Source organism: Danio rerio, chromosome 4, assembly GCF_052040795.2.
Source record: "Danio rerio strain M-AB ecotype USA chromosome 4, GRCz13ab, whole genome shotgun sequence".
Classification (NCBI taxonomy): domain Eukaryota; kingdom Metazoa; phylum Chordata; class Actinopteri; order Cypriniformes; family Danionidae; genus Danio; species Danio rerio.
This window is the reverse complement of record NC_141024.2, coordinates 18,411,375-18,428,827: the sequence shown is the minus strand read 5'-3', so window position 1 is coordinate 18,428,827 and position 17,453 is coordinate 18,411,375. Positions and strand designations below refer to the sequence as shown.

At 39.7% G+C, this 17,453-nt stretch overlaps 1 protein-coding gene across 11 annotated transcripts in view; it reads right to left on the bottom strand.

Moving 5' to 3' along the window:
* Window positions 1-213: 213 nt before the first annotated feature.
* The window catches only part of apaf1 (apoptotic peptidase activating factor 1), a 30,462-nt gene continuing 13,222 nt past the window's right edge, over window positions 214-17,453 (bottom strand). For 10 of the 11 annotated variants that reach the window (XR_015482178.1, XR_015482177.1, XR_015482180.1 and 7 more), the window contains 6 exons: window positions 16,674-16,799; window positions 15,595-15,723; window positions 14,498-14,623; window positions 13,723-13,848; window positions 12,274-12,420; window positions 214-1,058 (listed from right to left, as the gene is read on the bottom strand). Coding sequence is in view for 7 of the 11 variants with exons in the window: in XM_087247531.1 (XP_087103657.1) it covers window positions 900-1,058; window positions 12,274-12,420; window positions 13,723-13,848; window positions 14,498-14,623; window positions 15,595-15,723; window positions 16,674-16,799 (813 nt within the window). In the remaining 4 variants the exon portion in view is untranslated. 11 annotated transcript variants of the gene reach the window in all.

Sequence of the window (17,453 nt, the reverse complement as noted above, 5' to 3'; positions counted from 1 at the left end):
TACCCAGTCACTAAAGCTCAGAGCGCGACACTGCTGCCTCAGCACTGCCCCGCATCACTCTAGCCCAAAAGTGCACGCGCGCGCACCCAATACACAGCAAAATCACATTTCAGCGCTACTTACCTTGGTCATCAGGTGATCCTACTCCATGCGCTTTTCCTTTAAACGCAAACATTCAAACACATTTTAGGAAAAAGATTGACACTACAACTCTTTAAATACACGTCTTGTATTTAGCAAATATCACATGAGCGCACGTGCACACACAGGTGCTACAGCAATGACAGATCAAGCTCCACAAATGCAGAGGTGTACCTGCATGGACTTTCACGTACACTTTTTTTTTTTTTTTCAATCATCATCATTTCACATTTACAGTCACAAGTCATGACACATTTCACCAATGCAGTGTTGATCATTTTCTTTACATTTCATACAAACAAACTCATGTACACGCACACACACACTTCCTCATGGAATCAGGCATCACAAACATACTTTAAAAGCACCCATCACAAATCAACTCATTGACAGGGCTCTGCGGTTACATGCACATTAAAGCTTTTCTTCAAAAGTACTGGCCCACAGCAAACACCACCGTGTGCGCTCAAAATCCCTCGGACAATACTTTGTCCTATATGAGGCATGTTGTCTGAGCTGTTAAAGCAAAAGTCTACATATTGGCACCAAACATTTCACCCACATTTAAAAATAAACCAAACATACAATTACACACACACAGACACGCACACAGACACGCACACAAACACACACACAAACACGCACACGCACACGCACACGCACACATCTCACATTTCAGCACAGATTGCTGCCAGCATTGCATTTCCTCATTTGAAGTCACAGTTGCTTGCTCAACAAGCCTTTCACCCCGTCCTGGGTCATGTTCCCTCTCCCTCAAGTCTCTTTAAAATGTAAAGGATGCCGATGCTGTCCACAGTGATGAAGGTGCTGAAGTCAGGAGACACGTGGATCTTCTTCAGATTGCCTCCCATCGTGTAGAAGGTCTGCAGGGCTTCTCCGCTCTCCACGCTCCACCACTGCAATCACACAAACACACCGCTTACATCTACAGCAACAACACCTCATCAAATCTTTACAGACAGACATACATGCACTTCAACAGTACTTTTTCACTCAAAACTCCTCTTTTATACTTGTTGCCCTGAAAAGAGACTTTGTTGCTGATGGCATTATCATTTCACCGATACATTTACAATTAATACACCAAACTAATCAATACGTCAATTACACTACACTATGTCAGTGTCACATTTCTCTCAAGCAGCCCCCAAACACTTCTTCAGCAAAGGACTAAAGCACTGCTCAAGCTTGACGCTGCCTGCATTTCTGTGCCACACTTTTGCCTACTCCAGCCTGCTGACAAAATGAGGCCACCGCACCGCTACCAGCAAACCCCACGCTGACAACCGCAACAGATGCCTCAAACCGCACTGCTTGTTTTACACTCTCTGCGTGCAGATGCGCAAACACAACCACCACCCCCACCCCCCCCCAACAGCCTCGTTAATCACACGGCTCTTCTTACACTTCATTTATTCCTCTCGTTTGCATTTAACAGCCTTTCTCCACAACTCCGGCTGAAAGCCCACCACCAATATAGTCAACAGCCATAGAGGGACGCTGCAGCATGAGCAGGTACTGCAGACCGCTTCACTCTCACTTTACTCCAATCTTTTGCCATCCATCACTGATGATTTGCACTTTCAACAAAACAAACTAAAACACTGAAAACGGCTGTCGTCTCATACGGCCCACCACAGACTCAATCATGCGTCACACAAAGCACACTTCTCAAAACCCCAGTCCTTCATTCATACCCACACACATGCCGCTGCGCTCATTCGCCTATTTTCCACAACATCACGGCCTGCCATGCGGGACTCTTCAAAACGCTACAGCTCTAATCGACTGGCTGTCTGCAGCCATCTCCTGTCCTCTGCATGGCCATTTTCAATGTTAAGCACAATCCTTACACATCTTATCACCATCCCATGCCAAACTTAACATGCATGCAAATATTGCATGATCGAAATAATTCCTATTCAAATAAAACCCATTACACACTCAAATACAATCAATACCGCTACATCAAATCAAACCATTTACATTTCACCAGTCATTCACAACTTCACATTCTTCCTGGCTCATCTACATTTGCTCCAATGCTATTCAACCTTCCACATTGCAGCAAAATATATTTCATGCTAAGAGCAGCCAGCCACTTATTACACTTTATCCATTGTTCACCGTTTACAAATGACTCAACCTGTAAAGTCCAATTCCACATCTACAATAGACCGTTCCATCAAGCCTGCTCATTTGCGACGCGTCTGCCATTTCTTTTCTGCTTTATTCCCCGTCTTGTCTTATTGATGAAGTTGCCCCATTCTCTTCTGCCCGTACTCTACTTTCATCATTTACACACGTCCTAACATCATCCAAAACAGCGTCACAACATCTCCGCTACACTTTACCATTAATACCTGCTTCAATTATTCACCACATCAGAGCTTAACTCCTGCTCTTACTTTACACCTCTATCTTACACCACACTACCTCATTTGGCTGCTACACACAGTCTACTCTCCTACAAGAAACACAAGCAAAGCACTATTTCAGGATTGACACCACTCAACCAAATCATCTCCAGAGTCCTGCCATTTCCATACAAACACATGTCAGCAGTCACCCACCGACCCCCACCACCCCACAAGTCATGACTGACAGGCCTACAGGCGTGAAGGAAGTGCCTGCAGTCAACCTCTTGCTACTGCTTCACCCAAGTAACATCCCTCATGTATTCTGGGTTACACATCACCAACACAGTGCAGGGCCTTCAACAATACCACTATAGTTGGACAAAAGGACACGCTTCTTTTGCCTACTGCAAAAATCCCTTTTCTTCCTTACTAACTTGTTCTTTTTTCCACTCCAAATATCTACAATTTCTTACATCAAGCATTTTCACTTTTTTGTTAGGATAACAATTACTTGTTTTAGGGAAACCTCACTTAATATTGCCTTATTATTTCTTAAAACAACACAACAATTTTTCCTCATCTACAAAATGCTTCTTGATTGAACAACTCTCACATTTACACTACAAACAACACAAAAACAACTCAAGTCATTTCAAAAGAAAAACAAACATTCATTCATTAATATACCACATTATTGCAACCCAGGGGGAACACTTGGACTGTCCAAGGCTTTGCGCTCACATTTACAAATATACAACAACCCCAAAGTCTAGCAGCATTTCACTCCCTCTTCACTTCACTGCAGCTGGAATTTCCCATTCAACAACTTGGACACTTCAGCTACTTTTCCAACATACTAAGGACAAACATCACATTGCTTGCCACAAAATCCACATTTTCATTTTATCACTTATCAAAAATCAGCATAGACCTAAATCTACCCCCACCCTCTAGAAAACGCACACATCATTCACCGCTCGCTTCTTCAATTGACATACTGTTTCCACTGGTACAGCAGACATGCCTCCTCCTCCACCTCATTTTCATATTTCAGAAAAACACTTCAATAAATGCCTTCGCTCATTACAAACTAATGTACTACTCCAAACTATTTGCATTACTGCACACCAGCCTGTATGCCAGTGCGTGGCCCAGCATCTATTTTAGACACTCAAAGTCAAAAATAAAATAGCCTGACATTTCCCTTTTTGTCACGCTTCTCTGGCCTTCACTAAAAAGCACTTGTGCAAGCCCCGTTATATAACACCACCTTATAGCTACCCACAATGCAGCCAGGGACAAAACCGGGAGACGGAAACCCACCTCACACCTCACATTCAATTATTCATCCCACACCCGAAGGCTCAAACATTCATGCAGATACAATCCCTTTTCTTTCACTCCTAATGTTTCTCTTTTCTACGGTTTGTCCTCATACTACCTCATTCTTTCATTGTGTATGAAGGAATCCTCCACTGCTGCGACTTGTGCCGTACACCATGCTGTCATTCCTCCACAGCATCTCTCCTGCGTCAACACACTTGGACAGCTCATCTGCCACCAGTCAAGACCAAGTCCTGCCACTGTAGTCTGCCTGCCCTGAGCTAAATGCATGTATCGATTGCAACCACAAAAAAAACAAAAAAAAAAAAAAAACCCATTTCACTCAATTTCCAACACAAAAAAGAAGATCATATTCTACTAGCACACAGGCAATTCTTGCTAACTGTTCATCTGTAACAACCCTCACTCACCCAATCAACTGGCCGCCACAGCCACTTAAACCAGACTCTAATCTAAACTCCTGCCACTATGTATCAGCAAGATCAACATACACTCGTATAGTATTGTGTCTGATGCCAGCTCAGACTCTAACTTACAAGTTTGGGAACCCCACATCTAACAACACTTTCATCTTATAAAATACGAATAACTCTAATCAACATTTTATCAGCTGTTTATAGCAGTTCAACATTTAGGCTACAGTAACTTCTATTGCAGCCGAGTTCATTTACTTCAAAACTCTTGCCAAGTAATACTATGCAATACTTTATGCTCCGTAAGTAAATAGCCACTTACAATTATTACATTTTTATTTGGCTAAAATCATTGGTCCACAACTTGCGCATCACTCATTCAGCAAGTGCTTTCCAACCACTTACAAAGACAAACTTTATGAGCTGCTGTGAGCAACTGCGTTATATAGTGCAATGCCACTCAAGGTTCATTTCTCCACGGCCGCTGTCTGGAAAAAGCCATTTCTCCCAAAGTCAAACGTTTACCCTCTAGACAAAACCTCAAACGTGCCACTATTTATCAAGCGCACTACAAACATGAGGGGGGGAAGAGGTGCAAGATCACAGACTCGTACTCAAGGAACGGTTTGTCCAACAAATCTGGAGTTCTTCCTCAAACAAACCTACTCTACACATTCAAATGGCTTCAATCAACTGTACGAACCACAATTACGCTAAGCAATACAAATCAATTCAAAGTGCTGCGTTTTACCAATTAATGTTTGCCATTCCCATCACTGCAATACACGTGCTGAAGAGAAATAAAGCAAGCAGATCGGTGACAGGTCTTGCTATCCGTGTCAAGCTTCTCTACTGTACAAGTGCTTATTCTGCCGCTGGCAAACACAGACTCCATTCTCTCTGACATTTCTCTGACTAAATGGGATAAGTGTAAAAGCCTTAACGCGAATATGCTCGTTTACCTGCTAACTTTCATTTGCTTAAACCTAGCAAACACATGGTCATTTCGTTTAATTGTCTATCGGAATGCTTCCACAAATTGTGATCCTTTGCTTTTAAAAGACTCAACTATAGTCTGAAAAACCTCCATTTGTATGACTTTGGCTAAAAATGCTTGAAAAGACAATTGGAAGGCATTTACACCCAACTTACAATTACCAAAGTAAGCATCTTGATAGGCAAGCCACAAAGCCTTTCACACTTGTACGTCAACAGAAGCAGACATTTTTACAAATGTCAACATTCTACTATGTTTTCTACGTGTATGTGCTCATGCTGTTTGTTAAAGAAAAGGCTTCATACCTAGGTCACGCTCCTCTCTTCGCTGGGTCGCCTTAGGCCTCACCCAAGCTTGAGCATTCTCATTTTTCACAAACTTTCAGCAAGCCAACTCTCTATACTACACAATTTCAACAAAACTTCACTGGAACGCTGATCAACCAATCACAATGTGGAAGAACCAGCAACGACTCAAAACTCCAGGTCAGCGCACACTAAGCCACAACTAAGAAACTAATGCAAGTGTCATTTGACATATCGGATGCGCTACTTTACAACTTCCTTAGTTAAAACAAGGCAATTCACTTTTCTTTCACTTGTTTGTCTCTTTGTATCTCTCTCATGAATACATGCGTGTTTGGAGATGGATGCGTTGTCTACACCTTTTCATTACCATTATTAAACGTTTCAGCCTGCGCAGATTGCTCCTTTTTACACACAGAACTACTTAAGCTAAAAAGATAACAGCTTGTACTAATGCGTTAATGTAGTAACATTAATTATTCTTTCAGACATTACTTCATCTTTCTATTAATACACAAATTAAAATCACATTAAATTTAACAACTCCTCTTAGTTCAGCTACCATTAACAATGCTCAACACAAATATTCACAATAAAATTATCATTTCATTATAAATATTCGTACATTTTACAATCTTCATTCGCAACACACTTCTACACAGTACTTCCATGAAAGCATTAAGAAACGTTTCTTCCTTCAAGACACAGTATGCATCTTCAAGCTGTAATAAAACTAGCTACACGGTACTTTTAAGCTAACAGACTAGCATGCACCATTGTGTTTCAGGAAATAACAGCATTGTTTGGCAAATACATTCATTAACTACTAATAAAAGCAAATCCACTTTCAGTCACTGCCAACTTGGTGCACACTATTGAGTCGTTCACTGATCTTCAACTTTACTCCATTAAAATGTACAACAGCATTTCACCAATCTCAATTTCCCTAATAACCACTAATCTCAAATTTTAATCATTCAAATCCATCTGCATTCATTTTAAACCATCCAATCCAGTAGTCTTTGCATATTTTGCCATATACTGTGTAGCTACAAAACTATTGCTTCCTAACCTCCATTTTCACACTCACACCAACAAATGACAGGTGTACAAATGACAGTGGACAAAAACAACGCCATCTCCCTTCCTCGGTTACACATCCAAACCCAACAGCCCCAAGTGCCGCTACTAAACAAAAAATAAAAATAAAAATAATCACACAGCTTTTCCCCCTCACTACTGTTCAACAGCACAAACAAACCATCTGTAATTTGCAGGTGAATGTTGTTGTGAGACACAGAGCAATAAATCGCTGCGATAAGCATAGTGTCTGCTAGAGGTGAAGGTCTGGACGCCCTGGAGCTCAAGTGTGTGAATTACTAGCAGTCTCCAAACAGCAGTCAAATCCTCCAGAGGACAAACAACACCATACACGCGTGTGAGAGAGAAAGAGTCGGCCAGTGTGATTTAACGTGTTCCAGCCTCTTCCTCAGTAAAGGTGTAATATCCTGGCTGACCTCCTCATCCGTTTCTCCTCCAGAAAATAATTCTGTCTTATGAGGAGGAACGCTGTCACTTACACGCACGGTTATAATAACCATTTCTCTTTTATGACTGAAGGCTAAACGCAAACAGGCCTCTGTAAATAACTCAAACACACAAATCAATTCTTGAAAATAAGGGCCAAAATGACTTAGTCTAACTCAAGCATGCTTTAAAGAACCATGCTAAACTTCACCTTTTTCTATTTAGCTGATGGACGGTACATAGATGAAGGCAGACCGCTGCTGACTACACGCTACAAAAAGACAACTGACGGAAAACACGGGCAAGAAAATAAAACAAGACAGATGCCTCGCTCCAGCATAAAAACGATTTGCACTGCACAATTGAAGCATGCTGACTCACCGTGGACCGTACCGGGAGACAGAAGGACTACATATTACAAACTATGCTTTATTTTAATTAAGAGCGTCTCAATATACTGCTTTAACAGGGAGTGCAATGTTACGCATGTACATCAAACTCTTGTTTACAGAGAAGGAAACTTTAACGCTTCATCTGCACTATTAAGAGAGGAAACTTCTGATTACGTTCATTAAGATTACATGGGATCATTCCAAATTGACACATTATAACAATGCTTGTAACAATGTAGCAATTAATAATTAATTAAAAATAACTATTATTACAACTATCAAGTACACTTTTACAAAAACGGACATTAAAGCAAAGACTATGTATTCTGAAATAGGGACATAGGATTTGTCTGGGGGGCATTTACTACAGTCAGTATGTTTTTATTGTTGGATGAGCCATCACTCTTGCCCATTTCTATCAAAATTGAATAGGTTATCCAAAATATGTAACGCTAATAAAATAATAAAACCATTAGTAAATGACAAATGTTCAAAGACACATTGACTCCTAAATATCCATTTCACATTCATCAAATGGCCGAGTTCTTTAGGATGACTTTTTGTTTTTTTGAGTTAAACATTCATTCGTTAAGAAAGCACTCTGCTCAGAGGAGGAGCTGAAACTCAATCCACAATTAGAGGACAGTTTAGGGAGACTATTGACTTTTATTTATACTACTGCTACTATCTTGGCCTTCTCTACACCAGATAAGTGCACAATTCAAGTGAAAGCTTGCCCTATCAACACTTTGCCCAAAGTTTCGCATGACTCATCCACTTGTTCCAAACCTGTCTGACTTTTTCCCTTCTGTTGAACACAAAGGATGTGTTACAGAGATTTACTGAACGTACAAAACATATACTAAACAACACACTGACTTCCATGGTCATTTTTAATTGACTGGATGTTAATAGCTATGGTTTTCCATCCAAAGGTACCAATTACATTTGTGCAAAATTGGGATATTGGATGGAAACAGTGCTATATTAACAAATTTTTTTTTATACAACAAGTCAAATACAGTAAATATTTACTTCCTGACAAACAGACAAATTACATTTATTGTGGTAGGAAAAGTCATTGTGGGCCTTGTTCTTATAAAGTAAATTGCTTGCGCCTAAAAAGATAATGCAATGAATGCAGGGTGGCTTTTGAAGGTGCGAGATGCTCTTTGGGGGGGGGGGGGGGGTTGCAGCCACTCAACACAGTTCTGGGAGGTAAAAGAGGCTAACTGCTATATGGCAGACTTTCACTTAGGGACTTTAACTTGGGACTGCATTAACAAACTGAATAAATTGGCCATCATGCCCATTTGGTTATTTATTTTATTATTCTTTTTTTTTTTATCAGAGAAACACTTTAGCCCACTCCATTGTATGCGTATTGAACATTTATGCTAGACAAGGAGCACTGCATTTTGCACATCTTGGCATTTCTGTTAATCATTTTTATGCAATATTCCAAAACGGCCATATAAAATGAACGGAAACGTAGCTAATGGCTGCTTCGTTCCTACGTTCTGCAGAATATCTCTTTTATTCAACTCAAGAAAAAAGTTCAATTTAACCAGCCGTGTCAATCTGTTTTCTTTAAAAATGCACATTTATGTTCATGGTGTTTCAAGCTACTGGTTTAAAACGCACCAATGAACAACTATTGGATATTTCAGCATTTATTAGTGCCGTTACCGTTCATTAATCCTTGACTCCAAATTAACAGAAGCGTTGCAATTTAGCATTTTATCAAAGATGAAACGCATGGCGGCAGCAGGCCTGTCAAGGTTCTTCTATTTGTACTCGGATGACATAAACTACAAATGGTGTCAAAGAAAAAGTAATACCGATGGATGGCTCCGTACAAATAAAAACATCTTGGTGACAAACTGCAGAAGGCAGACATCAAACCACCTCAAAGTGAACGCGGAGCTGCCATGCTGAACGAGCTCAGAAAGAAGACGTTTAAAGGACTCTTCCTGATGTCTCAATGACGAGCTAAACCAAGAGCACACAACACTGTCCCGTTCTACAACACCAAACAATCCTAATTCATTTTCTTACGTTTATACTCTATTAAAATCATTTCAGGCTCATTAACACTATTGCTGTTAAAGCAAACGCTGAAAATTGGAAAATGTCACAAGCAGGACTCAAACATGCACCACTGAATGAGCGCCACAACTCAATCTGCCAACTGCCATGCCATAGTACAAACCCTCAACTTGCTTTATTCCATTTCAGTGTTTGTCTGGGCCACATATGGACAGGAAATAGCGAAATAAGCATCCTTCAGTGAGAAAAAAAAAAAAAGGATTTCACACAACATCTGCTCTGATATATAACCAGATCTCGCAGGCAACGTAAATTCTCAAATCCCAACTGAACTGCAACGCTGGCAGGAAGCTCAGCGTGATGCGTCATATCTCGCACACCTCCGTCCTTTGTGTGGTCGTAACAGATTTACAGCAGGTTTGGTTGGGTCTGATGAAGACGTTCGGCTGGAGACTCGCATGTGATGATTAATTTACCGTTTCATATTACAGACAGCGGGATCCTGAGTGAGAAGACAGCCAGCGATCGATCACGGCTTATTATTGGCTATCCGACAGGGAGGGTCAGGAACGCAGGGGCCGCCTGATGCAGACACATTTGATAAACTGACAGATTGATGCTTGATGAAGCATTACTACGGCCGTGACACTTACACAATGTACAGACGGCTCGGAGGATATTAATAAAGAAGTCGTGATGTGTGAGGGATAATGAGCGACACCGTTGATGGAAGTTAGTCTCGCTCCATTCCTGACATGCTAATGTACCTCTGCGACACGAGCGATTGGACAAGCATCGGTCTGATAAAACGGATGAAATGCTCATGACGTTACAACAAACACACTGGCGAGACTCAATCCTGCTTGATAGGCCTGCACTTCATTCATTTCACAGCTTTTGCTGATTTACAGTGAAGTGGTACTTAATTAAACCAGAGCGAAAAGCTCTTCACATCAAGGCTCAATGCACAACAATCTACAACTAAAGGCCCAATCCAGATTCTATTTTTTTAACCTCTACCGCGTCTCCTCGGCCCTTCGAACTGAGTGTGAAGGGGAAGGGCTTCAAATTTTACTCCTAAGAAATGGGACAGCACTACAACACCTGCACACGCCATCATATGTCATCGTGGTCCCTTCATGCCAGATCAACTTCTGTAGTTATTCCAGTTGCGTTATTTTTGGGTATTTATCTTTAGGAAATCACCAAAGGTATGTATCGTGTTATAACTACATTAAATATATAACGATATAATGTGGCTTTGCATTTACACCATGGCCATAGGATATTAATCCATGTAAACACACGAAAACTATTAACATTATACCAGACACTGTCAAAATGTCATTTGCAGCCACTAGACTTTACTGACAGGGTATTTGAGTGTCAAGTGTCAGATGTGAAAGTATGTTGTGGGACTGCTATACACGAGTTATTATAGATGGAACAATTTAGAGGGCTTTATTACTGTAGTTTTTTAAAAAGCAGAAAGGTAAAATACTGTTATGAAAGTATTAAAATATGTGCTTGTTTGTTGTAAAAATTTGTAATATTGACAAAAAATAAAATAAATAAATAAATAAATAAATAAATAAAAACAATTACCTCATTTGTGCATTGACTTGTGTGCAGCTGTTAAGCCATTGTACACGCTGTATTCAAGAAACATTTCTTACCCCTTGGTTTCGGGCATGGTCCTAAAATTTTTTTTTTCCTGTTTCAAGCCCTATATAGCTCTTTGCCTCAGCCCTACTCCTTCAAGCTAAAGAGAATTGGGACACCCTCACCCCTTCACATTAACGCACAAAACAATGGGAAGGGCTAGGCTGTAGAACTGGGATTGTGCCCAAATATAATAACTGTCCAAATAACAAAAATAATGTTTCTTTTTAGTTATGCTTTTTTTCCCCCAAATACCCCATTATAACCCAAGTTAACGGAGCTCTCTAACATGTCAAGTAATTGCACGATAAGTTGATATAGATGTGACAGGCCTAGATGTTCCAAGTGTGCTACATTTCTAGCTCATCTGTCAAGTAGTGAATCCAGCTCATGGAAACTAAAGATCATGCCCCCTCCCTGCTGTGGTCTAAACATTTAGAATGACTTTCACAACAATGTCTAATATCATGCTTGGTGCTAATGAAACTCCAATAACTTCCTTTCAACAGTAACTAGCCTTTTTAACTCACAACCTCACAGCGTGTTCGTCAGCTATCAATAATTTACGATTAGAAATCCTTCATAGATTACAATTCTGGAAGATACTTGTCAATGCCATAAAAGAAACCGAGAGCTATAAAATGTCATCTACAACCAAACCCCTTTAATAAATCAACAAGTCAGCCATGTCATTCACACAAGCCCTGATTCAGCACTAATAAAGCCAGTTTTCCATCATCAATTAATACAACAAAACTTACTTTCTATTCTGGAAATACAGAATAAACCTCATTAATGGAAAGTGTAAAGCACACACGCTTTCTGCACTTCTTTCAATTCGTTGCAGCAACAGTTTTTTTGCACTCTGTGGTCTGTTTGTGATATTCAGCAGCAACTAACGGCTCACAATCAACATGATTAACACAAACGTTTCACCTTAAACGCACTGGAAACTAAACTGGGACTTAAACTCAAGTGACGTTCCACCCTAGACTGAATGAAGTTATTCTAAAAGAAAACAGCTCTTGGATTGTGAACCATGATTATGTTTGAGTGCAGTACCTTGATGTATCCGCCAGTAGAGACGAGCACCCTGTTATCAGGAGAGAAGTGCAGATCAGTCACCCATCCGCCATGGTAGGAGTCCATCGAGTCTTTAGTGTCCCGAGAACAGATCTTCAGGAGAGCTCCATCCAGCATGCTCCACAGCTTTGAAGCAAAGCACAATACAACAAGTATATTATCAAAATAGATATTACACTCCACGAATGTAAAGTACATTCCACAAAGGGTTCTACAAACGTACTGTTTCTTGTATGAATTTAATCACAAAAATAGCTTCAGAAACTAGCACATCCCAAATGCAAATACCACCAGCACTAAAGCCTTTACACATAATACTTTGAGAAATGGCGAGTTAAAAATGCACAAATCAGTGCCAGTAAACACTGTTAAATAATAGAAACATGAGCTTTGAAAAACAGCACCACAGGCCATGAATTATAACATCACAGCATTTGATGTCTTTTTTTGGTGGTGCTTTCACTTCACCCATTTTCTTCTTTCCTTCTGTGAGCTGCATCTTTAATTGATGAGCTAGATCTTTACACTTCTGAGCACCGGGACCCGTCTCCCAGCAAGAAACAGAGCTCGGAGGGGGTGACAAGAAGAGGCACAGCTTTGAGGATTGTTCCATCAAGCGGTATTTGTCCCAATATTGCTTGATGCTACTTTTCTTATAATGGGACCGACTTAAGGTCCAACCAAAGTTGCAAACTGACTTTCAATTTTGTTCATTTCCATAGCATGCATACAACAAATAAAAACAAATAAATAGACCATTGAAAGGCATTTATTCTGTAAATGTATTTCCTGTTTTTGATATTCAGTCGTATTAGAAAGATGGGCTCAAACTCAATTGAGCGCATTCATTTATGCTCAGTTTTCCAATTCATGGACATCTTGATGTTATTTTGCATTTATGCAGTATACTAATATGCGTGTCAAAATAGAGAAGTAATACAATATACTCTGGTACATAAATTATGCATTACCTTTAATATTGCAATGCAACCATATATGGATGGGTCAGTTTAGGGCTGCACAATACATTATTACAGCATCGAACCCGCAATTCACATCACTGGATTACATTTATTAAACATGAAAATATAAAGATATTACTATTTTAATTATTTATAAAATGATGACCGTGTTATCCTCCGGATAACCATAAAGCACTGTTTAGTTTATATTTGCATTTGCTCGGAATTTATTATATTTTATGCAAACGCAAACAATTACATATTAAGCACTGGTGTACAACACGCACATACTATAACACTGCCAATATGAGCATTACACACAAAAAAAAAAAAAAAATTCTCCAAAAGTCCAGTTTTAAAATAAAGCACACTCAATAAGAAAAATCCCCACGATAACACTAAAGACTTCTGAAATTTAAGGTCATTACCAGACATTCCACTTCAAGGCTGTTGGAACTTTACTTACCCGGATTTCTCCATTGTCATCGCCAGTTGCAAGTCTCTTGTTGTCCCAAGAAAAACGGCAGCTACGAACGCAATCCTTGTGTCCCTCCAACAAAAATATCATTTTCCATGAGGCACTGCTCCACACCTTGAGAAAAAAAATAAATAAATAAAAAAGTTATAAAACCTTTACTGCATTACAACAAAAAACAAAACACTGCTAAATAATTTAAAGAAACTGTATAGTCAGTCAGAGATTAATAATACCAAACCAACAGGGTTAGGTAATAATTTTCCATTTTTGCCTGTTTTTTTTTGGTCATTAACTGAGGCAGATCCATTTGGCAAGAATTATTCTCTGATCAGCTTTGCCATAACTCTGTGATTGAGAAGTTCTGGCAGACAGACGAGAACATGGCGTCTCATTATAGAAAGCTCTTCTGGTAAAGGCGGCGTCACATGGAGCGAGTGAACTTCATCTCATTACACACTCGTGTGAGCGGACTGGACTCTGACCTCGGACACCTCCAACAGAAGATGTGCGCGCATTACGGAGGCTCTGTACTGCTCACACAGAGGTAATTAAGCAGAGTTTGGCTGTACATGCCGTCATTCACGCAAGCATCCTGGGTTCAGTAATGACACTCCAGATATTCACCCAGCAGAGCGTTCAAAAACTAGCAGTGTAACAGGAGCAGGTGTTCGCACAGTAAGAGTCCAGGATCTAAACACACAGGCAGCTGAAGCTGAAGAGAATAATGTGAAGGATATCTTGTTTGCTTTGTGCTCTCTCTGACCTTAGCAGTCCTATTAGCTGAGGTGGTGGCAAAGAGGCGTCCATCAGAGGACACATCACATGACAGGACGGCACCCTCATGACACACGAGGTCTTGCAGCATCTGCCCTCTGGTCAAATCCCAGACCTACAAACAAAAAGCAGAAGGCACTTTATAAAAATATGGTGTAACGTCCCACAATTCAATCTAAACCATATAAAAATGTAAATGGTTCAATCTAAAAATTCAATTACTAACTTAACATTACAGATAGTTGCCACGTCATAGTTTGATATTTTCAGTTAAACAACCTCACAATATAACAATTTTACTCACTTTTACTAGAAACGAGACAAACTAAGAAAAGGATCTAAAAACAAATCATGAAGCAAGTTTTTTTTTTGGTTGGAAATAGGATTGTTTTTCTTTTCCCACCGGCAGTGTTTGCCTAATACAAGGAAAACTCAATTCATTTGGACTAAATGCTTCTTGATTTTCTCCACCATTATGCAAGAACTTTAAAAGGAACATCTTAACTTTTGTTACATGTACATGACATTCAATAAGCTAAAATTAATATTTAAGACTTGGCCACATTTACAAGGATTTTACCAATAAACATTACATCAGCATGCTCATAAGGTAGTCTACTCTATTTTGCTATTAACACACATGCACATTTAAACCTCATATCAACTAAAAGTGAAAACTCACTGTAATTTACCTAGATCTTTAAAATCAACCAACTTTAGATCCTCTTTCCATAAACTGTTAAAAACTTGTCAAGTTTGAGCCCTATTTATTGATATTTACATGAAGATTTGACCCACACCAATTTCCCCCAAAATCCCTGACTACAATCGCCATGAACAAACCAAAACGTCTGTTTGGGAGATTTTAAAAACCTCTTTACAAGTAATTAACTGCATGCATCACCTAATTATCATTGTTAGCTCTGCTTTCTGTCCAAAGTTTGGCCTCGATAACCATGATTTTGCTCTAAAAGCAATGCAGTCCATTGAAATGGAGCTAAATGAGGTCTTGACGTCATCTTTCAAGCTCCACATGCTGCAAAGATTTTTTTTTGGAAATCAGAGAATGAGGCAAAGATGGTTTACCTTAACTGTGCCATCAAACGACCATGAGAACAGACGAGGAGAAGATGAAGAGCTCAAGAGGTGAAACTTCCTGACCGGCTCCATATGACCCTGCAGCACCATACACTCGCCGGTCCTCCACTTCCACACCTGCAGACATACACACATCTTCCGTGAATACTGAGGCTTTGAGATTCAAATACTTACAAATATATATTTACTACTATATAGTACTACTGTATTTTTCCAAGTGGGTTCAGAAGTTTTCCTCTGTTTGGTGCACCGTGAAACCTACGTAAATGAGTGCACTTGCTGATGTTGGTTTCATTTTCATTTTAAACGAGTGCTTTAAAATGTGGACTCCACATTTAAAATGAACTCCATTTTCAGATCTCTGAATTCATTTTGCAATTTGGTTGCTGACCTACGCAGCACTTCTGGAGGATGTCAATTTAAAAGGCCTTGTTTACAGTGTCTTTTGAACTGAATCTGCAGCTTGCCTATTACTGTTTTGTTTCAAAACTAATTAACCAGTCAGCAGCAGTCAACAAACCTTGAAGCATTTTTTCTACATTTAAAAGTCACATTTTATACTACTACTACGTTATAATAGGCCCATCCCCTGTAAGCCCATGCATTGTGTATTCAAATACTGACTTTCAGTCTGTGATGAGCATTCTACTACAAAAATTCTTAAACCGTATTAACATTCATCACCCTCTGTTTTTGCAGAATTTCAATGTGCATGCAGCTGTTCACAATCATCAATTACTAAAGTGTTTCTCTCCCTCCCGCATCCACTGCTTGTCATCAAAAATACAATGAATCAACGAGGCTTGTGATGATTCAGTGTCTAAAACTTCTCCAACTCTCAGAACAGCTGCAGCACAACTTTGAGCATGTGGTGCAATTACTAAACTGCACCTGCAAATCAGCGGACGTGTCATTTAACGCATCACAGCCAGACGATAATGCAAAAACTAACTTGTACAATAAAGCATCCAACAAAAAAACAACATCCTAATGAAAACAATGCAAAATGCCATTTAAATCACTTTCTCCTCTCTCTGTTCTAAAAAGAAAAAAGAGAAAGAAATTACCCGGATAGTGGAATCTTCTGAGGATGTTATAAGGATTTCACAGTCGTCAGTGAACTGGCAGTGGTGAACAGTCTTAGTGTGGCCTGAAAGCTTCACTGATGCCTTTGAAGAAGGAACCTCAATCACCTTCACACAAAGAAAAATTCAATATTAAACACTGTTCCAATGCAATGGTAACAAGACAAAAATAAAATGACCATTTAACAAATTTAATACACAGTTTGCATCTAAAAGACCTCAAAATCCTGAACTGCATTGAACGTTTAAATACAGGAAGCGCTAATAATAGCCATCCATCTATAGCGATAATCTCAAACTTGAGCAGTTCGTTCCACATTCCTCCAAATATGATTAAAAGTGTTTTATGGGAGCACGCTCGTGTGTCTGCCATTCAGAAAGGTGCTGCATCTGAAGCTTCAAAACTCAAACTTCAAAAGCTGCCTGGGGCCACGGGAGCGTGCGCTGTGTTTTTGGAGAGTAAATAAGAGGTATTTGCGCTTGCGGGCTGCTGTTCTGGTTTAGCGCGAGCGGCACTGCGGGATCAAATGCTGTCAAAATGCAGATTTACAAGTCACGGATAAATCTGTGCAGAACACACAAATAACTGTGTCAGCATTAACGACAACACTCACTTCAGAAATAAGCCGATTTGGTGCTCAAAGATTTCATGATGTTCCAATGTGCCACTTTTTTTGTGGGAAGTTGCATTTAGGTTTTTAATTTAACACTTCTGTGGGTTAAATTAAATTGTGACGTTGTAAATAAAAAGCGCTGTCAGGG